The following is a 25,071-nucleotide window of genomic DNA, read 5'->3' as shown; positions in this document are numbered from 1 at the left end:
TATCACTTACATTATAACATGAAAGCAGTTGTTCCCTGTTGTGTTGTGTCTCTAATTTCTCTTTTAGAACAGAAACATGAGCACAAGGGCATGAATATAGTATATATAATTGTCTTGCCGAGGAACTACTCCTAGAGATTCTGTTATAGATTATTAACCAACACAGTCTAACTTTTGGATGTAAAAATGTGATTCATACAACACTTAGAAATGATATGAAATTAAAATAACATAAAGAAAGATGTATGAGGATGAAGCTGAGTACTTGCCTGGCACTCTCAAATGTAGCAGAGGGGGTTTTTCCAGCAGCTGCAAAACCCACCCCAACAGCCAAGCCCTCTGAAATACACACACACAAACACACACACCCCTGTCAATAACCCAATACAGACCTGCAAGGTTGTGTCATGGTACAATAGACAGTTTATCTTAGGACAAAAATGAATCCTTTGAAGCATCTATATGTTTTCTACTTTCTGATATTTGCAGCCCAAATACAAGTCTATCCTCATGGAACTCTGAATTAACATATGTAATGTTCAGTGGGTAAAGAATGTATTCAGTCCCTTATTTGCTTTATAGTGCCATATATTTAAAATAGATCAAATGTACTATTGTGCCTGTGATCTAAACACAATAATCCATAATGAAATTTCAAAACAAAATGTATTCCACAGTCATAGAAGAACTTCAGTTCAACCAGGAGCACCTACAGTATGAACTGCCATATTTGTGTCTCTTTATAGAAGTTCCAAGGTTTTCAAGTCAGCCATTCAAAGTCTTCCCGCTTCAGTAATGTCTTTTTTTTTTGCTTCTTATATGCTTCAGGTCATGCTAAAAGGTAAAACTTGCCTGAGTCTGAGGAAATGTTCACTCTAAAGCCTCTTCAAGAAGTCTAATAATAATGAATTGAATGCAGCTATTATATTTATCTTTCCCACAATCCTGACCAGTCTCAGGGAAAAAAATTCAGGGGAATGGCTCCTGATATATTTCATTTAGTGAATGTTCTCAAAGATTATAATTCCTTATCTTGTCTGTGCTTGGGTCTGGGGTAAAAGTGGTCAAGTAGTAAAATGAATAATTATAATAAGTGTAAGCCCTGCTATGGATATTGCATGACTCCTTGCATCCCACTTATTTTATTCATTCTCATTTTACTATATTCTTGTACTACTGTCTTATATAATTCACAAGTCTGTGCTAAATATTTATATAATTTCGTATTTGCCTACACACTGGAGCCTACACAAAGACCAGATAACCCCATGCGGCTTCTCTGATTAGGGGCCCATGGCATGTTAATGTATACCTGTTCTAATGCTGTATGCCCCTTTAAGGTCTGATGTCAGAATGTATACGAAGCTATCATTTTCTTTTTACTTCCCTAATGAAAATGCATCTTGTTCTATGTTTCATTTTGGTTTCTTTGCCTTTATAAGAAAACAAATTCGTATTAACATCAGTTACCCTTCGATTACTGATCTATGTATGTAATGTACCGCTGCCTTGATACCTTCATTACCCTTCATGTTTAGTATCCAAATGACCACAAAATTATCAGTTACTCGTTTTTTTAAACAACGGTGTATTTTATTTGAACACGAAAGGCACCATACCGTCTTAATACACCCTGGATCAAACTTTAAAGTCATCTAAAAGTTTGATGGCTAAACCACGCCCACAGACACCTGAAACAAAGGGAGTTTTTCCCTCCAAAACCTTGACCGTAGTATTGATTATCTCCCCAAAGATCAGTGGAGTTTGCGACCTTTAAATTGTCACAAACACCACTAATCCGTGGTCAGACTTTCGGAACAGCTTGGAGACGACTCCATCTTCCTTCAAAGAAGTTCCAGCAAGCTTCACTTCCAAGAACGACAACTGCTCTGATCTTCAGGAGAACTTGGAAGAACGTCTGACCCCACCCTAACTGACTTTTCAGAGATTTCTCTGTTGCATCCGGACTCTTGTGCAGTAATCCAATGCAAGTAACCGTTTCCTCTACCAATCAATTTAGATGCGTAATTTTAAGTAGGAATCTTTCATTGAATCTTAAGGTGAATTTAAGTTTCTGTGACGATTTCCCAGTTAGGGTGTGATTAGTTCGCCGGACGAACAGACCAAATAAGCGTAACCTTAATTCCAGTACCGTTAATTTCAACTTAGGTTAAAATAGTGTTATAGTAACTATAACACGTTATAGTTACTTATAAATACTTATAGTTACTTATAGTTACTTATAAATATTTACCTTGCTTCGCGAGCCAAAATCGCTACAATTATTTTATATAAAAATCCCAAGATATTTTCAGACATGTCCCTCATATATGAGCAGTAAATCATTTTCATAGCTACTGTATGCCCTCAGTAGGGTTGTTCTTAGTAAAGGAATTACAGAGCGAATAAAAGGTTTATATAAATTGATGCCCAATTACAATCAAATTTGTAACACTGATTATAATGTAGCTTGATTACCACCAAAAATAAATGAAGGAAAAAAAATCTAAATGAATGACTTGTTTTGTTTAGCAGTAGAGGGTTTGGGTTTGTTTTAATGGCTTGGTATAACTCACATTTTTGCTTGACATTTTGTATCTCTTGTGCTACAGTATAAAGAACTGAATCCCACTCATTCACTAACATACATGTAAGCAAATGTACGAATCATTTGCTTAGGTACGTGTGAATGCATCACACTAAAATCAATTGAAAATGTAGTGTAAGGAGAAGCTCATTTTTAAGATGGCACCTCCACAAGTCTATCACTTACATAAACAGCTGAGGTCACAAGAAATGAGTGTCACACCGTGGTAATGGGATGATAATGATCTCACTTTACACACACACACACACCACATACAACACACACACTGTCTGCATCCTTGTCATATTTAATAGCACACATTTTAGTGTGTGTAATTGCAAATGTTAACTTTAATGAACTGGCCATGTGCATTTAGACTTAACTGCCTTAATTAGAAGAGGAAACCTCTGCTGAGACTGTGGTAATGAAAGATGTTTACAATAATGTCAAATTAAAACATAAAACATAATGAATTGAATGTAGAATGCACACCAACATAGCTTGATAGGCAGATGAATTCAACACGCAGAATGCAATAAATACAAATTGCTTCCAACATATAAACACACACAAACACACACACGAGGGATATATTTATTCATACATATAGTAAAAGACAGTAGCCATGGGGGTGCAGGGATCTGTCATGGCTGCTCCTGCTTCCTGCAACATCTGAGACCTGCAGGTGTGTATGTGTATGTGTACTTCAGCCTACATCATACTATAACATCTTAATAGGTTAATTTCTGGAAAATGTTTTTTTTTGTTGTTGTTATCACTGATATTCTAATATAAAATGTTACAATTTTTAACGTATTGTTCCCTTAATAATAGAGAGCTGGATAGGGCCATAAAAGGGCAACAACCCTTCAGCATGACTGTTATCTAGTCCTTTGTACAAGGAGGATAGGAAGTACACTGCCAGATTAATACAAAATAATCTCTAGCAGGCTACTGGTGTCAATGATTCTGACCAAGCTGTCAGAAACAGTCTCCATGATAGTCACATGAGGGCCCGATATCCTTTAGTGAGAGCACTGTGTAGCTTGATGGGAATTTGCCTGAGAACACAAGAATTAGCATTTCTGCAAATGGTGCCCTATTATCTTCATGGATGAGAACAGGGTCACACCAAATACAGACAGACTGACAGAAGAGAGTCTGGAGATGTCATGGGGAATGCAATGCTGCCTGTAACTTCATCTGGTATGACAGGTTTGGTGGTGGGTCAATGATGGTATGGGTAGCAATATGTTTGGATGGTTACGCAAACCTCCAGGTGCAAGCCAATAGTGCCTTACTGCTGTTTGGAACTGGATGAAATCCTCAGAGCCACTGTCACACCTTACACTGGTGGCGTGAGGCCTGGCATGTCAATGCCTGACCTCAGTGTGGCCAGTGTATGTACTGTAAGTAGTTTCTGGATGACAAGGGCATTAGGCCTAAACCCAGATCCAAGCATCTGTTTCCTAGGTGTGCACAAGTGAAAAATGCACCACCAGAATTATTAAATTCTTCCCCGGAGCTGTGATTGCTCTGAATCAACCCGAAAAACTCACAATACAATTATCCATACACACTGTATGGATCATCTGCAAGATCATTATACATAACAGTGAACACTGTTTACAATTCATGAACACACATGCATTGCTGTTGTTGTATAAGGTACTGTCTTTTTCACTGCTTCACTTTAGAAGGGCATAACATTCTGCACTACAGTGTATATTGTTAAGACCAATCAAAATGTCTAGAATGCTACACTGTCATCGTACATTTGCTGTGAATACTGTTTCCAACTAACAAGCATACAGGCAAAACTGAGGCAATTACCTGGTACAGCCTCTTGCACTACACCTCTTATAACACCATGCTGTCACTGCAATACTTTTTATATTGTTTACACTGTCTTTACTGTTATTTAGGCTTCTATCTATTACTAATGAATTAATTACTCATTATGTTTTTAATATTAGGTCATCTTCAGAGCTGCTAACCCCATTTTGCTGATTTGTAACACTATGTTCACACAATGACAATAAAGATGTTCATTTGAGTTCATTCATTTGATTCCATTGACTGGACCTCATGTTTTCCAGACCGGAATCCAATTGACAACCTCTGGAGGGTTACATACTGGAGCATCTGAAGCCACCAAGTAGCACCACAGACTGTTCACTGTCACATTTTATGTTCGTTCATTATTCTCAACAAATTTCAATGTATTCAAGATTTTCAAATTCAGTATATTGTTCACCGAAATTCAATGTGTGATCTAAGTGTTCTCTTCATTTTTTTAACAGTTTATAATACTACTAACTAAATAACAAAAATAACTGAAGAATGGACAAAATTAGTCTAACCTTCTGTGTAGGAGAGACTGAATAACAGTCCCTTCACACCAATAATACAACAGCTGGCCAGTTACCTTTCCTTTATCACTAAACATTAAAGTGTAGACCTGAGACACATGAGAAAAAAACTGCAATGCAAACCATACAAGTTCATTACAGAGTTTTTTTTACAATTAAAACAGTGTCCAGTAAATCCTTAACTTCCACAATGATGTTGTTCAAATACAAATATGAATGTAATAATACATTCATAATTTAACAAATAGATAATCTGATTGCTTGATTCTATGTATTTGAATGTAAGTGATAGCATGTAAATATTTCTTCTTAATGTATAAACTTTCCCCTAAACCTCTCACGCATATCCTGCTAAATCAATAATACTAATTAATGGACCAATTCCCTAAGGACTACATGAGCAGCTGCAGAACATTAAGCAGCTGCATAAAACAGATGTGTTTACTCTTACCAAAGTAACCTGAAGTTCAAAAAGCAACCAAAACAAATGGTGCACTGATGGATTATTTTATTTCAGCTCACATACTGATATTTTTAAATATTGAACCAACCCTGCAGCTTTGATCAAGCACACTTTTCAGAACATTAAATCCTATTCACAGTACTGTGAAGATGTTTTAATTAAAGTGTACATTCTTTGGCATTAGATTGTCAGCAAAAACTCCATCCATCCATGTATCTTCTACCGCTTATCTGGGGCCGGGTCGCGGGGGCAGCAGACTAAGCAGGGATGCCCAGACATCCCTCTCCCCAGACACTTCCTCCGGCTCTTCCGGGGGAATACCGAGGCGTTCCCAGGCCAGCCGAGAGACATAGTCCCTCCAGCGTGTGTCCTAGGTCTTCCCCAGGGCTCCTCCCGGTTGGACATGCCCGGAACACCTCCCCAGGGAGGCGTCCAGGAGGCATCCGAAACAGATGCCCGAGTCACCTCAGCTGACTCCTCTCAATGTGGAGGAGCAGCGGCTCTACTCTTGCCCCTTTTCCACCGAGGCAGTTTGTGTGCTGGTTCGGAGCCAGAGCCTAATTTAGAACCAGTTCTTTCTGCTTCGACCGCCAAAGCACAGGCTCTGAACCAGGAAAAGTGGTTCTTAAGTAGCACCTAAACGTTGCTGGTCCAGACTTAAGAACCGCTTGCGTCAGGAGCTGTGGGCGGGGCTCAAAGTACAGATTAGGGCCAATGCTACATCGTGGATTTTCACCTATCGCGAGGGGTTCCGGTCCATATTAACCGCGATAAACGAGGGATCACTGTATATTCTATATGATTTTTTTTGGGAATTTGTGCCACTTCCTCCCATGTAATGTGTATGTCTACCATATATGCCCCTTTTCCACCGAGGCAGTTTGAGTGCAGGTTCGGAGCCTAATTTAGAACCAGTTATTTCTGTTTCGACTGCCAAAGCACCGCTCCGAACCAGGAAAAGTGGTTCTTAAGCAGCACCAAAACGTTGCTGGTCTAGACTTAAGAACCGCTTGCGTCAGGAGCTGTGGGCGGGGCTACTGTTAGCACATTTGATAATGTACCTAAAGTTTACTAATGTTTAATACACTTTTACTTTACCACAAAATAATCACTTATCAGCACACATGATAGTAGGTAGCTACATGCTAAGGCTAACTTTTTTCTGTGTTAATGATAAAATAATGTTATGTTCTTTCTCGATTACAACCTCCGTTTATAAAAATTATATGGAGCTGCATGTACACGTTGGATTTGCCGCGTTTGGATGCTAATATAGGTTCACAAAGCCATGAGCATTAACAGTAAAGCAACATCCGCCATTGTTGTTGTGTTTGTGTTTGTTGCTGCTACACTAATGTTGCTGCACTGGGACACATGAGACATATACAGTGACGTCAGACTCGGCGCTGTGATGGCTCTCTAGCCGGTGGAAAGGCAACCTGGTACTCGGTTCTTTTTGGTGGAAAAGAGGCATATGAGCTCCTCCCAAGTGACCGAGCTCCTCACCCTATCTCTAAGGGAGCGCCCAGCCACCCTGTGGAGGAAACTCATTTCGGCCGCCTGTATCCAGGATCTTGTCCTTTCGGTCATGACCCAAAGCTCATGACCATAGGTGAGGGTAGGAACGTAGATCGACTGGTAAATAGAGAGCTTTGCCTTGCGGCTCAGCTCTTTCTTCACCACAACAGACCGGTATATCGACCGCATCACTGCAGAAGATACACCGATCCGCCTGTTGATTTCCCGCTCCAGCCTTCCCTCACTCATGAACAAGACCCCAAGATACTTAAACTCCTCCACTTGAGGCAGGAGCTCTCCGCCAACCTGAAGGGGACAAGCCACCCTTTTCCGGCTGAGAACCATGGCCACGGACTTGGAGGTGGAGATTCTCATCCCCGCCGCTTCACACTCGGCTGCAAACCGTCCCAGTGCACACTGAAGGTCCTGATTTGAGGAAGCCAACAGGACAACATCATCTGCAAAAAGCAGAGATGAAATCCTGTGGTCCCCAAAACGGACTCCCTCCGGCCCCCGACTGCGCCTAGAAATCCTGTCCATATAAATAATGAACAGGACCGGTGACAAAGGGCAGCCCTGTCGGAGTCCAACATGCACTGGGAACAAGTCTGACTTACTGCCGGCTATGCAAACCAAACTCCTGCTCCGGTCATATAGGGACAGGACAGCCCCGGACCCTATACTCCCAGAGCAACCCCCACAGGTCACCACGAGGGACACAGTCGAATGCCTTTTCCAAATCCACAAAGCACATGTGGACAGGTTGGGCAAACTCCCATGAACCCTCCAGCAACCTGGCGAGGGTATAGAGATGGTCCAGTGTTCCACGACCGGGACGAAACCCGCATTGTTCCTCCTGAATCCGAGGTTCGACTATCGGACGAATTCTCCTCTCCAGTACCCTGGCATAGACTTTTCCGGGGAGGCTGAGGAGTGTGATCCCCCTGTAATTGGCACACACCCTCCGGTCCCGTTATGGTGCGGAAAATGCTGTAGTTATGAGCAGTAAAATTTAGGATTTTCTTAATTTTAAAACAAAAAAGTAAAAAGAAGACTCATCATTTGCTATCAGTGGCACCACTGCCATTGCCAACTGAACCAACTGCCATAAATCTCCAGCAGGTCTGAAGTGTGTATCTACAATAGTGACCGTTTCCCCCCCCAAGCATTTAATATCAATATTGCATTTTCAGCTATTCCAAAAAACCCAGAGAACAAGCCATATAGATTTACATGACCATAACTATAACTATAACTCATTTCATTTCTATTCTTTTGGGAACAAATGTTTATGATCTAGAGTTTAATGTTATAGAAACATTTCTAAATATTAAAACAAAATAAATGTAATCCTAAAAAAGGAATTCTTTAACCCTTCAAGAAAGCAAACACACAAGCAGAATTTACAGAACTTACAGTATAGTTTACAAGCCAATAATCAATACCCAAGCTAATTAGCTTGGGTATTGATTATTGGCTTGTAAACTATACTGTAAGTGCCAAAGGCCACAAATGTGAAAAGTAAGAGTAAGTCAATAGAAATTCACTTTCTCCTGGATTCAATAATCATTTAGTTTTTTGTAAAATGGCTAAATAAAATTTAGCCTGATTAAAGACTGTGATATTATTTAAGAAAGAAAATATATAGTATTTGTTATGGTCCAGTTTACTGTAAATAGGTCTCAGAGTCCCGGAGTCTGCAACTATCAAAAGCTATCAAAAGTTGTTTGGATATTATAACTAGGGCTGAAACGATTCCTCGAGTAACTCGATTACAAAAATTCATTTTAAAGCTCACGCCATGTTCTTGTGCAATTATTTTGTGTGTGCGGGCACACGCGTGTGTGTGACGCGCTTACGTAAAAGCGGAAGGAGGCGCGAGGAGTTAGCGGTCTTTTGAATATTTTTTGAGTGCGCGTGCGGGCTGCAAAATGGAAGGGAACAATGTCAATGAGAAAAGAGAAGAAACAAACAGGAGAAAATGACAGAAAATGTCCAAGTTTTGGGACACTATTAGAGCGTCTGTTTTCAGCAGCAGGAAACATTTCTTCAAAGCGCAGGGCAAGCCTCAATTCTGAGCATGTTGATACCTTTTTTTGTTGCAATCACATGCTCCTTTAAAGACTTTTAAAGAACACACGTTGAGAGAGAGAGAGAGAGAGAGAGAGAGAGAGAGAGAGAGAGAGAGAGAGAGAGAGAGAGAGAGAGAGAGAGAGACTTTTATATTCTGATTAATATATATATATATGCTTAAAGCACTCGGTGTGAAACCATGCATGGCCTCTAGGTCCAAGTTCCTGTCCATGTTTTTGCCTCTTCAATACCACAAAGCATTCCAAATTAGTCAGTAACGGTTTGTTATGGCTGAGCTAAAGTTAAATTGCATGACTTAAAGGCAGTATTTTTTTATTTACTATTTATTTTAATGTATGCCTTAGTTTTGATACTTTAAAAAAGTAATTTGAAAATAATTCATTCTTTTTTGTTTTTGCATCTCAGAAAAGGGTTCATTTAAAGCCCAGAATGTACGACACTTAAATGTACTTAATTCTTCTCAGTCAACTTTGTCATTGTTCACAGTACAAGTACAGATAGAGAAACAGAAAGATAGAAAATATTGTTGTATGCATTGCATACTATACATTTAAAAAATAAAAGTTCATTTTTCTTAAAAAAAGGAAACAAATTAGTTATTCATTTTAAGAGACCTGTCTTATTTTCTCTTGTATGTTTAATATTGCTCTTTAATTAAGCAAAAATACATTTTATCCGATTAATTGATGAAATTTTATTAATCGATGAAATTTTTGGTAGAATAGGCGATTACTAAAATATTCGAAAGCTACAGCCCTAAATAAGTCTACAAAAGTATACTTGAATAGTTCAACTTGAAGTATGGTTAAAGTAAGAATAAATTGAGTTACTTTTTCATATTTCTGCAGGTTTTATATTTCACACAATGTTACTGTAGTGTATCAGGTTTGTGTTTTATATTACATATGTATCTCTGTCTACCTCAGTTTTATTTATGTTTACAAAACACTGCACATATTTTAAAACACTAGTGAACTTCCTCGCACTAAACAAATTTTCAGGTTTCTCTATGTTTATATTTAACACTTTGCACTATTTTATTACACTTTATGAAGCATTTCTTACATTTTCTTTCATTTTGCATCGTAAATGTTAAGAGATAATTGTTAAGTGTTCATTGTGACTTTAGACTTATGTTTACATTTTAATTATTTGAGTTTTCCTGGTTGTTGACATTTCTGTCTTAATAACCGAGGGGATTATGTTCAGAGGAAGGTTAAGCTTAAAATAAAAATGTTTAAATGTAATATATTTTTCTCCTGGTCCTTATTTTAAATGGATCATAAAAAAGTTCAATATATCGATATCGACCGATATGAAACACTGATATCGTGATACAGTTTTTGGCCATATCGCCCAGCCCTATTTTCATCTATGGAAAAGTATTCAAGATGGAGAATGTTAAGCTTAACAGTTTGTCAGTAACAATAATTTTTTTGTCTTCTAAACTTCAGAGAGAGATGTGTGAGTATATAATATAGCTAATATAGCTATTTTATAGCTAATATAATGTGATAATATCTAATGTAATATAAACAGAAACCATGTAAAAAAATCTATTGTTGGTGGAATATAAGGAATAAAACATTTTAGAGAATAACTAACTATGGTGTGGTAACAGTAACTCTGCTTCACATTAGTCCACATCAGACCAACCCATCGTTACAATGGAACAAAATAACCTGGCAGTTGTGTGTAAAGGTTAATGCCATATCCAAAATCAAGAATTCTCAAATGCAATTTGACTTTCAGTCCCTGTAACTAATCCACTCAGATCAGCAGGTAATTACTCCTACAGTCAAGCAGGCTATTAAAATGCATGGAAGTCAAAGCGACTAATCTGGGAATAAGTTAAAGTGGAAGGTGGTGTCTTACAGTTTTGTATTAATCAAATGATTACTAGTCATCTCATGCTCACAAAAGGAGCTTTGGAATAAAACTGTCTGAGTGATTAAACCAATAATTTCAATAACTGATGAAAAGGTACTTCAGACAAGTTCGATATTTCCTGATGAATTATTTACTTACTGCAAACTGTGTGGTATTGGCACAGAGAAACACATATACACCTTTCAGTACCACTTCAACTGGTACCACAACTACATGATTTACCCCAGCTATTACCCCAGTGGCAACCGTGTCATTACTTCAGAATAGTTTTATGTTATAGTTAGACAGGAAGTCTGTTAGGAACTGTGGACAGGTGAGTGCCTTTCCAAATCATGTCCAATCAACTGAATCTACCACCGGTGGACTCCAATCAAGTTGTAAATACATCTGAAGGATGATCAGTGGAAACAGGATGCATCTGAGATTAATTTTGAGTGTCATGACAGTCTGTGAATACTTACAGTAGGTACATGTGAATTTTATTACTTTTTTATTTTCAATATATATGCAAAGATTTCGAACAAACTTCTTTCCCATTGTCATTATGGGGTATTATTTGTAGAATTTTAAGGAAGATAATGAATTTAATCCATTTTTTAATAAGCCTGTAACATAACAAAATGTAAAAATAATTTCGGATGCACTGTAAAATCTATAAAAACAGATTATTTACAATGTAATTTAATAGATTGTGCAGTGAAAAATGTCATCCATGGGTTTAACAATTCAGAGAAATAACAACACTTTTATTTTAAAACAAATGTCAAATGCAAAAAGAAATATTTTTTTTAGAATTCTAAAAGCCAATTAAAAAAGCTAGTCTTAAACATCACTGCACTTAAAACTTTCTATTGCCTCTTTTCCACCGGAAAGAACCGGGTGCTGGTTCAGAGCTAGTGCTGGTTCAAAGTTGGTTCCACTGGCGAACCTTCTAAGAACCTTCTAGAGAGCATCACAGCGCCGAGTGTGAGTCCAAACACGCACACTCCCATCCAAACACCCACACACTCTCAACCAAATACCCCCACTTATCACTCCCACCCAAACACCACCACTCATCACCCCCATCCAAATACACACACACACACAAACAAACACACACACACACACACACACACACACACAGACACACACACACACACACACAGACACACACATTCCTACCCAAACACCCCCACTCATCACCCCCATCCAAACACCCACACACTCCCATCCAAACACCCACACACTACCATCCAAACACTCCCAGCCAACACCCACATTCAACACTCCCATCTAACACTCACACACTCTCAACCAAACACCAACACTCAACACTCCCATCCAACACCTACACAATCCCATCCACTCACACTCCCATTTACCACTCACAAATTTACACCCAAACACACACACACTACCATTCAACACCCACACAGTCCCAACCAACTCCCACACTCCCAATTAACACTTACACAATCCCATCCAAATCAAACACCCCCACTCTACAATCTCACCCAACACCCTATGCAACATTCCTAGTCTATAATCCCACCTAACAATCTAACCAACACCCAATCCAGCATCACAGAAACGTCCACCTAACACCTCTCCCCACACCAATCCCATCCAACATCACCACCTAACATTTCCCACTCCCCTAGAATGAAAAAACTAGCAGCATAATAATGCACCTGAAAAATACGCATCATGCACCACGATCACGTGTCAGACATCTTTTGAATCAATGGCACAAAGGTTTGAGGTTGTTCTGAGAGAAAAGTGAGGCCCTACACAGAATTAGTGTAAGTAAACTTGCCAAATTAAAGCAGACTTGTGAGAATAAGAATACACAATCTTGCTAAAGGGGTCAAATATTTGTATTCTACTGTACAATACAGTACATACACAAAATTTCAGATCATTGTCACACAACGGGTTTTCAAAATCTTCAGTTATTGATATTTTGACCTTTTGCAGGAATCTCTGAGCTACACATCCTCAATGATTGTTTATTGATTTATTTCGAGCCTAGAAGCAAAGATGACAAAGAATAAGTTTAAGATTAAGACTTAACCTTAGCTCTTTTAAAATTCCTTTTCAAGTAACACCTTTGCCAAAAACATCCTTTTATCAGAAACATGTCAGATCAAGTGCAGCTTACTGTCAAAGTCATGATTTGACTTTCCGAGTGACAGATGAGCTACAAATCCTGACCAGACCATATCATTTATATTCAAATATAGAAAGAACCATATATGAATAGGGTTGTTTGAATAAAAAATAAAAAAACAGACTGATGAACAGACAGACTGACTGACATGCAGTCTGTCCAAACCGGTTCTAGTTTACATTTAGAGCAAAGTTCACACTGTTTATTCTAGCTGAATATTTATCCCAGGAGATGTGAAGCAAGCAGATCTGCCTCGGTGACATTAAATGTCAGGTGCTTCATATGAAAGCTGGAGTTATTGAATTGCACACACACACACACACACACACACACACACACACACACACACACACACACACACACACACACACACACACACACACACACACACACTTTTTCCTCTCATCAATCCAGTTTAGATTATTCATATGCAATTCTGAAATTCACACACCTGCAGCTTTAAAGGCAAAATTGATTCTAAAATATGTAATATTTGTTTTTTATTGTGAAGTTGGGGAAAATGCACATTTCTAAGCACAAATATATCTTTTAATATCAGTGTTTAAAGTAATGAAATAAACAGTGAAGAAAGAAAAAAAGGAATGGCACATTAGCAGACTTACCAGGAATGTTGTGTATGGTTATAGCCAGAATTAACAACACTATCCGTCTCCAGCTGCTTGCTGATGGAGAAATGACTTCCTTTGGTCTAGCGCCCACTTCCTTCTCTTCTGCTAATGGACCGGAGTAGTTTCCTTTTCTTCTGTGGTGAACATCTCCATTCTCTATTTTATCTGTAAGAGAAACATCAGCCTAACATCAGTGTGGCTCTGGGGAAAGACTTATTACCTGGAATCTAAAGTGATTAGAATAGTAGTCTTGCTGTGAAGACAAAAAGAAAAGTTACTGAAATACATTCACTAATATCAAAATGCATCATTTTGCACTTCAATCTTGTTGCCCCTCAACCATTTACTCTTAGACTAATAAACATTTAAGTGTCATCACCATTGTTCATTGAAGTGCTTGGGCTAAACTATCCCATGCCCTTGTTAACAAGAACTGACAAACACAAATCAACATGTACAATCAATTTCTAAAGAAATCATTGCATGACTCAATAGCCTGGATTAAGCAAACTTGGAAAAGAAGTAAAATGTAATGAATAACACTAGAATACGATTAACCTTCAGCTATCCACTACACTCTTTTAGTATTATTGCTATAAAGTTGTAAATAACTAAAATGTAGTCATGGTTTGCTAATAGCAGTTTGTAATTTCATTCTCAAACTAGACAAAATATTACAAAATTATGTAGCAGCAGTCCAATTATGGGAGTCATCTTTTAGGTGCATATTCCGCTACTATGGTTAAAGAATTTTAATTATACAAATTTATTTATTTATTTTCCCCCCCTCGGCTGCTTCCTGTTCGGGGTCGACACAGTGGATCACGTGGTCCGCATATTAGATTGGGCACAGGTTTTATGCCCCTCCTGACACAACCCTACCATTTTCATCCGGGTTTGGGACCAGGCACTGAGATTTAACTCTTCAGTGGCTGGGTTAGTGCCCTGCATGGGAAAAAAACCTTGGCTGCGGCAATAAAAGAGTGGGATCCTCCCGCTAGGCCACCTGGGGGCTATATAATTGTAATTATACAAAATAATCTGCAGTAAACCTGAGGGCTTTAAACTGTCATAGGTCACAAAAGCACCTCTGAATTGCAATTTATTAAATAATGCAGTTATCAGCTATCATGTGGTAGCTAAGTGTAATTAAATAACATATAGTGATATAATTAGCAAGTTATGTACATTAATACAGACTAGGGTCCGTATTCCTGTGATTTCCTGTCAATGTCATTACCTTCTCCTGATAAACTATTGTAATGAAGCATACTGGGTTTGCAACCAGGACAAAAAAAAGTTGTTGGCAAATGTTTCCTCTATGAGCTGCGGTGTTCTCTCCTCACATTCAAGTAAAAGATTTTATAAGAATTTGTTTAGCATCATTTCTCCTGAGTAATCAAAAGGTAACTATGCACTGTAAGTAGGGGATTATCGTATTGTCTCCAAATCCAACAAGATCCAAATAAAATCTCTAATCAAACTAAAAAATCTGTTAAACTGAAATGAACAGCCTGGGTATGAAATCTGCATGTCATGGTTACTCTCAGTATAAATCTGTTGTGTTTCATTGTAAAGATTGTGACTTAAGAACAAATGGTGAATAAATGGTAACATTATTTAAATGTCAATTACATTAGACCTCCAAACAACTTCCATGAGCACTGTATATATTAGTGTTTATATTAATACTGCAGAATTTGTAAGACTTATTTCAAATCCCATGAGAAGACATGCAGAGGTTTATGAAATATTTCGCTTTTTACAAAAAGACAAAACAAAAAAGAACCTTGGTTACTTTTACTGTTGGACAGTTTGAACTGATTTTTATGCAAATTGAATTTTTGCCCTTATCTTAAAATTTAGAATTTAATCTTTAGTAACACCTTCATAATATATTGAGAAATGGTCTGTAAATTGTCCACCTGCTGTCTTCATGTTTTCAGCACAGTTGTTACTGTATCTGCAGCTTAAAGGACTATGAAACTCTTATATATACTCAATAACTCAATACTCTTCAGCAGCAGTGTTAGTGGTCAGTACTCAAATAAAGCAGGACTTAGCTTACGAGTGGACAGAAAAATTCTAAATAAAAACATTTTAATGCCTTCATTCTAAAGTAATAAAAAAAAGAATAAAAAAATTAATTTATAACATTTTTGTGAAACAATAGGGGAAAGGAGGCACAACTCGACATTGTCCCCGTTCCCCTTCCTCTCCGCCCCCCACCCCATACTCCCTGCATTTACCACAGGCCCCCTGTTCACTACCTCACTCGTCACCCTGCCAACTCTCCTCCTACATGTTTATTTCCAACCCGTGGAAACACTGTTTCCCCTCAGGATACACATTAATCATGTTCGTAAAGCATTTAATTAAATACTCCCTGTTATAATGAACTACTCTGCAAAGAAGAAACAATTATAGTGTGTTAATTATACAGACACAATCTCTGCAATACACCACTTCTGTAGGGACTGTAATCAATTACACCTTCACTCAGATTCATTAAGTCATTTTCTGTTCATAGTTAATTAAAATACCCTAAACAGTGACACAAAAGAAAGAAACAAAGAAACAAAGAAAGAAAGAAAGATCTTTAAAAGATTTCATGCTTTATACAGTACATTCACTTTTTTCCAAGCTAAAATACATTCTTCTTCTTCTTCTTCTTTCGGCTTTTCTCTTCAGGGGTTGCCACAGCAAATCATCTCTCTCCACCTATCTTCTGCATCCTTGGCACTTGCACCCACTAGCTTCATATCCTCATTAATTACATACCTCCTCTTTGGCCTTCCTCTTTGCCTCCTGCCTGGCAGCTCCATGTCCAACATTCTCCTACCAGTATACTCACTCTCCGTCCTCTGAACATGTCCAAACCATCTTAATCTGGCCTCCCTAACTTTATCCCCCAAACGTTCAACATGAGCTGTCCCTCTGATGTACTCGTTCCTAATCCTGTCCAATCTTGTCACTCCCAAAGAGAACCTCAACATCTTCAGCTTGGCTACCTCTAGCTCAGACTCCTGTCTCTTCTTCAGTGACACTGTCTCTAAACCATACAGCATGGCCAGTCTCACCACTGGTCCTGTACACCTTCCCCTTTATTCTCGCTGATATTTTCCTATCACACAGAACTCCTGACACCCTTCTCCATCCATTCCAACCTGCCTGCACTCGCTTCTTTACCTCTTTCCCACTCTCTTCATTACTCTGGACTGTTGACCTCAAGTTCTTAAACTCCTGTACCTTCTTCACCTCTTCACCCTGTAACCTTACTGTTCCACTTCCCTCCCTTTCATTCACACACATGTACTCAGTCTTACTACGACCTCCACCTCTCCAGGTTTTCCTCCACCTGCTACCTGCTCTCACTACAGATCACAATGTCATCTGCAAACATCATGACCTCCTCTGACAACTGGTCCATCACTATAGCAAACAGGAAGGGGAACAGAGCCGATCCCTGAGGCAGTCCCACCTCCACTTTGAACTCCTCTGTCTGACCTGCAGCACACCTCACCACTGTCCTGCACCACTCTGACATACTTCTCTGCTACTCCTGACTTCCTCATGCAGTACCACAGCTCTTCTCTTGGCACCCTGTCATACGCTTTCTCCAAGTCTACACTACAACTCCCTCTGACCATCCCTATACTTCTCCATCAAAATTCTCAGAGCAAAAATTGTATCTGTTGTGCTCTTTCTGGGCATGAAGCCATACTGCTGCTCAGAAATTTCCACCACCTTCCTTAACCTAGCTTCCACTACTCTTTCCCACAGCTTCATTGTATGGCTCATCAACTTTATCCCCCTATAGTTGCTGCAACTCTGCACGTCCCCCTTATTCTTAAAGATCGGCACTAACACACTTCTCCATTCCTCAGGCATCCCCTCACTCTCTAAAACCCTGTTGAACAAACTAGTTAAAATTCCACTGCTGCCGCTCCTAGACACTTCCAGACCTCTACTGGGATGTCGTCAGGACCAACTGCCTTTCTACTTGTCATCCTCTTCAAAGCCTTCCTGATTTCATCCTTTCTAATCTTATCTACTTCCTGTTCCACAGAGTTCACCCCTTCTACTATTTTTCCCTCTCATTTTCCTCATTCATCAGCTCCTCAAAGTATTCCTTCCATCTCCTCTGTACACTCCTCACTTTTGAGAATCCTTCCATCTCTATCCTTAATAATTCTAACTTGCTGCACATCCTTCCCTAGCTAACCTGTACAAGTCCTTCTCTAGTGTCTAACCTAGTGTACAACTCGTCATATACCTTCTGCTTGGCCTTAGACACCTCCCTCTTCACAAGCACTGTAACTCCTTGTATTCCTGTCTATTCTTTTCAGTCCTGTCCATGTCCCACTTCTTCTTGGCTAATCTCTTCCTCTGGATACTATCCTAAACTTCCTCATTCCACCACCAAGTCTCCTTATCTTCTTTCCTCCTTCCAGATGACACACCCAGCACCTTTCTCCCTGATCACTTCTGCTGTAGTTTCCCAGTCATCTGGCAGCACTACCTGACCACCCAGAGCCTGCCTCAACTTCTTTCTAAATTCCTCACAACATTCCTCCTTTTCAGCTTCCACCACTTTGTTTTCTTCTCTATCTTTGACCTCTTCCTCTTACAGACCATCAGAGTCATCCTACAGAACACCATCCTATGCTGTCTGGCTACACTCTCTCCCACTACCACTTTACAATACATTTAAAATACATTACATACCAAAAATCAAGCACTAAGGTGTATTTATTTATTTATTTATTTATTTATTTATTTATTTAACAACATGAATAAGAAAGGCCATTTTAAATGCTATGTTATTAATGCATATATTATTCAAATTACAGACAAAGAAAATCATAACAGCTCACACAAATCAATCAGTTCTATGTAGATATCTATAGTAGAAATAGTACCAACAAGCTAAAGTTTTACCTATTGATCTACAGCTGAAGATATTTGCTAAGCTGCAAGTAACAAAGGCACATTTTATTAGTTAAAATGGCCACACAATGCTAAAAATTATTATAGATTTATTTCTAACAAATTCTAACACCGTCGTTGCTCGTTTTGATAACAAATTAAATTTACAAGAAAGAGACAAAATATCAAAAGAGTGATATTAAGTAACAAAAAATTCTTTAGTTGAATGTGTGATTAGTAAAGAGTATTTGATTCTTTGAAAGTGTGATTAATTGAGAGTGTGATTAGTAGAGAATATTAGTAGAGTGTGATCAGTAGAGATTGTGATTAGTAGAGAGTATTAGTAGAGTGTGATTAGTAGAGAGTATTAGTAAAGAGTATGATTCTTTGAGAGTGTGATTAGTAAAGACTATTAGTAGAGAGAGTGTGATTAGTTGAGAGTGTGAATTGTAGAGAGTATTAGTAGTGAATATGATTCATTGAGAGAGTGATTCGTTGACAGAGTGATTCTTTGAGAGTGTGATTAGTAAAGAGTATTACGATTCGTTGAGAGTGTGATTCATTGGGAGTATGATTCACTGACAGTGGGATTAGTAGAGAGTATGACTGTCACTTCCCACTGAGGTTTACTGGCAGTGAAGTGACAGGACATTTTATGTCCCAGAGTGCATCATGCCCGAGTTGACTTGACCTTCTGACTCTCACTGTCATGGCTGGACCTGCCTGAGTCCCTACTGCACTCTACTCACTCTTGCCCCTTTTCCACCGAGGCAGTTTGAGTGCTGGTTCGGAGCCTAATTTAGAACCAGTTCTATCTGTTTCGACAGCCAAAGCACCGGCTATGAACCAGGAAAAGTGGTTCTTAAGTAGCACCAAAACGTTGCTGGTCTAGACTTAAGAACGCTTGCTTCAGAGGCTGTGGGCGGGGCTACTGTTAGCGCATTTGATAATGTACCTAAAGTTTACTAATGTTTAATACACTTTTACTTTACCGCAATATAATCACTTATCAGCACACATGATAGTAGGTAGCTACATGCTAAGGCTAACGTTTTTTCTGTGTTAATGATAAAATAATGTTATGTACTTTCTCGATTACAACCTCCGTTTATACAGATTACACGGAGCTGCAAGTACACCTTGGATTTGCCGCGTTTGGGTGCCAATGTAGGTTCACAAAGCCATGAGCATTAACAGTAAAGAAACATCCGCAATTGTTGTTGTGTTTGCCGCTGCTGCGCTAACGTTGCTGTGTAACGTGACACGTAATCAGTGACGTCAGACTCGGCTCTGTGATGGCTCTCTAGCCAGTGGAAATGCAAACCGGTTCTTAGAAGGTTCGCCAGTGGAACCAACTTGGAACCAGCACCAGCACCAGCTCTGAACCAGCACCCAGTCTTTTTGGTGGAAAAGGGGCATCTGACTCTCTTCTGCTGCTACGGCACCTGTCACACTTCAGACCCAGCAGGTTCATTCTGATGATACTGCTGCTTGGAGATTGTGAACTTTTGTGACTCACTCTGCTGCTGTGGCTGGTCCCACATGAATGATTCTGCTGCATTACTCTACCCTGTGGACCTTCTGACAATTTGCTCATACTGAACATTATTTCAAATGCAATATTACAGATGTAGAAAACTAAGAATGTATAATCTCAATCTCCCAGAAGAGGACAGGTTTCCCATTTTACAGATTATCAGAGATTAAAATCTACACCAGGACTGCTGTAAAGCTACACCAGTTAAACTGAATTAAATTAAAATGTAACTTTTTTAACACACAATCCCTCATTTCTGAGGTTATAAAATTCCTGCTATCATCAAATGCAATAAAATGCTACTGCTGTGACTCATTAAGGTAGAAGGGTAATACAGTAAGAAGGTTCTATATTTTTAGTATTTTTAGTACGAGTTGACAGCATTATGCATTAACCAGCTTCCTGATTTTAAATAAGTAGAACTTTAGTAGATCTTTACTGCTGTCAGCCAGAAAGGGAGCATTAACATCACAAACTTTACTAAGCACAATGCATTGGATTGATGTGATGACAGCGTTAGGTGTTATATGACCTGTGGAGTCCAACAAACTGTTACATGGTTCAAGTGGCATAGATTCGTTCATAACTAAGGCAAAAACTGTATTATTAAAGAGGACTCTTCATTTCAGTCACATTTTACACAGTTCTGATGAGATTTTTTGCTATGCTTCTTAATGAGACAATGATTTATCTTCTATCTTGTGCTGCAATTCATATAATTAGAAAGACTTTAAGGGGCTCACCTGCATTTTTCTCTGTAGATAACTAAAGTCTAAACATATTTAATGCAAATGTAATAAAGATGAAACATTTATTCTACAGCTAACTGGTAAACATTTCTGGACATAAATGATTGACAGCTTTTTTTCAGGTCGTAGGCGTATGATTGATGAATCCGCTTTGCTGTTGGCATCACTCAGATAATTAATTATTTTACTTAAAAAGGAATTAGGCCAGACAGAGTATGTAAAAATAGTACAGTAAATGATTGGGTTGTTAGGATACTCTGTCTGAATGAATGTAATCTAAGCATTGGATGTGTTTTGGGTATTTTACTTTATATATGCACAGCCAATGTCAATTATCAACTAATTTTGTGGCCGAATATTTTTTGTTTATTTTTTTGTTTGTTTGTTTATTTTATTGTAAAGCCTAATAGAATAAAAGGTTCCCACGATTGTCTAAAGTTCCATAGCACTGATTTTCTTCACACTTATGCTAATAAATGCTAGTAAACTGTAAAATAGCATGCGAGTTCACAGCACAGCTGATTTACATTTAGTAACACCCACAAACTCTATAAACAAAATGACATAAATTTTCCAATAAAGCAGCTCAGCCACAGCAGCATGTCGGCTATAACACACACACACACACACACACACACACACACACACACACACACACACACACACACACACACACACACACTCTTCCTCATTTTACAGGGCAGCATTTCTTTTGTCCTAATTAAATGGATAGGATAGATCTTATATGTCTTCATTTATAGATTTGGATTTATGAACTGACAGAATATTCATTCAACATGTTAAAATCATTAAAAAAAATTTATTTGAAGCTGACAAGTCAAGGTTAATGTTAATGACTCTCCTTATATTTTGATATATATATATATATATATATATATATATATATATATATATATATATATATATATATATATATATATATATATAAAAGGAGCTCTGTTAAAACACAACTGATTTTCCAAACTAGAGTTTCATGAACACATTTGTTGGCTAAATGTGACAAATAAATCCATTTGCATCCAGATTAATGAGGCTCAATAAGTGTAATAGGCTCCTTAGCAACCTGATAAGCCTGATAATGTGAATAAGCAAAAGCTTTACTTCTTTACTAATGAATAACGTTATACTTTCCAATGGATGCTGCCTTATTTGGGACCTCCAGGCCTACTGGCTAAAGTAACAGATCATTTTTTAACCTATAACCTCTGTTGAGTAAGTGGACAAGGAAAAGAACAACTCCACTTCAAATCTCAAGACGGATTTAAGTCTTAACCAAAAGGTTCATTATTCATATCAGTGCATTGTCTCTGAATGTCAAGAAAAAGGCTAAAACTGAATAAACTCATTATTTGAAGGTCACCGTAAGACGCCGCAGAGCACCAAGCCGATATGAGAAAACACTTCATAATCATAACTCCTTTAGATTGCTGCCTTTTCCTTTTCCCCTGTACCATCGAAATTGCACACTTACTCATTCCAGCCTTCTGGTGACAGCCCAGGACACAAAACAAACAAAATAAACCTGTTCTGATTTCATCAGGAATTACAGAAGCAGAACAACTGCAAGGTTTGGACTTATTTCTAATGTTATGCAGACAGTCACTAGTCAGTAACTAAATACTACTAAATGCCCAGAAAGCGACAGGATTCACAAACTGAAATTTAATTTGTCCTGGAAGTACAAATACTCACAAAAACCAGTAGTCACAGAATAATATAGTAATTAACTGTAGCTGACCCAAAGGTTTCTCAAGGGATACATACAAAAAAACTACAGCTTAATCAATGTGTCTTAGAGTTACATGATGCTCCAACAATATTTATACAAGTAGTAATTAGCACCTAGAGGGACTCAGGACAACCAGCTGGCAATATTACCTCAGAAAGGTTATTAGAGGTACATTTCTGCTCCATGTGGCAAATGCACTTCTTCAGTTTCTAGTAATATAATACTTATTATCTCACAGCACGGCTCATTTCTCAAACCTGATTGATCAAGCAAAAATGTACACAAGTTTATTTTATTAACTGCCTTTTTGTCTAATAAATTTCAAGAAAAATAATATTATGACCACACATCACATAAATCAAATTTAAAACTATAAAAGTCCGCACTACCTTAAGGAACACCTGACCAAAAAACAAAGGTCACAGAATATACACAGAAAGGAAGTGATAGATAAAAACTTTAAACCGGACTGTGCTTGAGCGCTCATTAAAAGCTCTAAAATATATATCCATTATTTTCCTCACAATATGTTTCCACAGAATTATTATTATTATTATTATTATTATTAGGTAGGAGAAACCTTAAATAGGACAGTGTGTCATAACAGTAGCAGATTACAATATGATTTTAAGTTTGCATTTGCTGCAAATTTCATTTATGTTTCTAAGGGCACAAGAAGTTAGAATTATTCAGCAATGAGTAAAATATTAATAAATTAAGACATTAACACATTTTTTATGCAGTGACAGTGTGCTAGCAGCAGTATGTTTTTTCAGAACATTAACCTAGACCTTAGTGTGTCATTGTTTTATTTGTTTCCTTCTAATTAACACTGCATTTGGGTCCAAATGCCCCTGAGACTTCACCTATAAATTGGCAATTATTCTGAAAGGTGCAAGACATTGATTACACACTCATAAAGAAATCGATTTCACTACGTGATGCCCAACGTATTGATTAGAACCCTTCCCAATTAACTTTAGATACCGCTAATGGTTGACGCTTCATCGCCTTGGAACAAATTCTTTAAGTGGAGTGGCTTCAGCACGCTGGAAGGAGAACTCGACTCATTTAAGCATTTTTGAAGAGCTGTAAAAGACTCAAAATGAAATATTGTCAGTATCCTCAAACAGCAACTCTAATTTGTTGAATGTGTTCCATTTTTTGTATTTAGGAGCTAATAGACTACACATTTTATTTTCTACACAATTAATGCTGTATCAAAAAGGAAATATATTTGCCTTATCATACTTAAACATACTTAACATACATAAATTTCATTCAGCAATCAATCAACTTAATGCTCCCTACACACTTACCAGAAAAAACTCTTAAAATAATTAGAAAAATAATATAAGCTCCTTATGGGGCAAAACAAACACAAAAATTTACACATGGACAAAAGAGCAGCAGTTTTGCACTCAATACAAAGCAAAACAAAGATGTTTGTCTTATGAATTATGCAGTTTGTCTTAGTGTGTAGGGTTTAACAACAGCTAGTAGGCCAAGAATAAATTAAAAGATAATATCAGGTGTCTTCTGTTAATTCAAATATATTTTAATTGCATACTTATTAAGCTAATGCAGCTAAAGCTTCTGATATACAATTTAAGCCATTATTTATAATACAAGTTTATATATATATATATATATATATATATATATATATATATATATATATATATATATATATATATATATATATATATTACATACCAAAAATGTGAGCGAGTTTTATATGAATGTGAGAGATAAAGAAGAGAAAATAAGAGTGTTTTATTTGTATAAGAGGTGAAATAGTGAATGAGAAAGTGTTTTGTTTGTTTGAGAGATATAAGGCTGTACAAGTGAGACCATAGTGAAAGACAAAACACACTCATTTTCACTATGAAAGACAAAACAAGTCGGGCTGTAGAACAGCTCTGATTTTTCCAATTACCAACTAAATTATTCAGCAGTGCTGCGCTGCTATGAGGACGGGTTTGTTGCATAATTTACAAATAAATAGCAAGAGTTTCACAAATGTATTGATTTGCAAAGATCAATGTGTAAAATATATAAAACACACATACTCACTCACAACAACAACCACAACAACAACTAGGTGCAAACAGAAGAACAGTGCACATTTGCTGTATGTAGATAAACTAAAAGATTTGGTAGATCGAGTGTTTAAAAGCTTTTTTAATGACCTGCCATGTACAAAGCAATCAAAATGTTTTATTCACTAAGAATTTATTCATTTCCTTTTGCCTGCAGTTTTATTTTCAGTAGAAACTGAAGCAGAAAAATGTCATTTGGAACATTTTGAGTCAATTCAATTCCATTTATTTATTATAGCATATTTAACAAGGGACAAAGGACAAGTTTAAATCTGACTGTGACAGACTTACAGATGGTG

The 25,071-nt window shown here is 37.7% G+C and overlaps 1 protein-coding gene across 6 annotated transcripts in view; it reads right to left on the bottom strand.

The window, feature by feature from the left end:
• The window catches only part of slc39a11 (solute carrier family 39, member 11), a 103,575-nt gene that overhangs the window by 19,282 nt on the left and 59,222 nt on the right, over positions 1 to 25,071 (bottom strand). For 3 of the 6 annotated variants that reach the window (XM_047817917.1, XM_047817919.1, XM_047817920.1), the window contains 3 exons: positions 23,658 to 23,769; positions 13,700 to 13,870; positions 270 to 339 (listed from right to left, as the gene is read on the bottom strand). In XM_047817917.1, coding sequence (XP_047673873.1) covers positions 270 to 339; positions 13,700 to 13,870; positions 23,658 to 23,769 — 353 coding nt within the window. The remainder of the gene's footprint in view (positions 1 to 269; positions 340 to 13,699; positions 13,871 to 23,657; positions 23,770 to 25,071) is intronic. The other 3 variants (XM_027159101.2, XM_027159102.2, XM_027159100.2) reach the window with 2 other exon arrangements.

The sequence above is a fragment of the Tachysurus fulvidraco genome, chromosome 8 (genome assembly GCF_022655615.1).
Source record: "Tachysurus fulvidraco isolate hzauxx_2018 chromosome 8, HZAU_PFXX_2.0, whole genome shotgun sequence".
Taxonomy (NCBI): Eukaryota; Metazoa; Chordata; class Actinopteri; order Siluriformes; family Bagridae; genus Tachysurus; species Tachysurus fulvidraco.
This window is presented reverse-complemented; position numbering and strand designations above follow the sequence as displayed.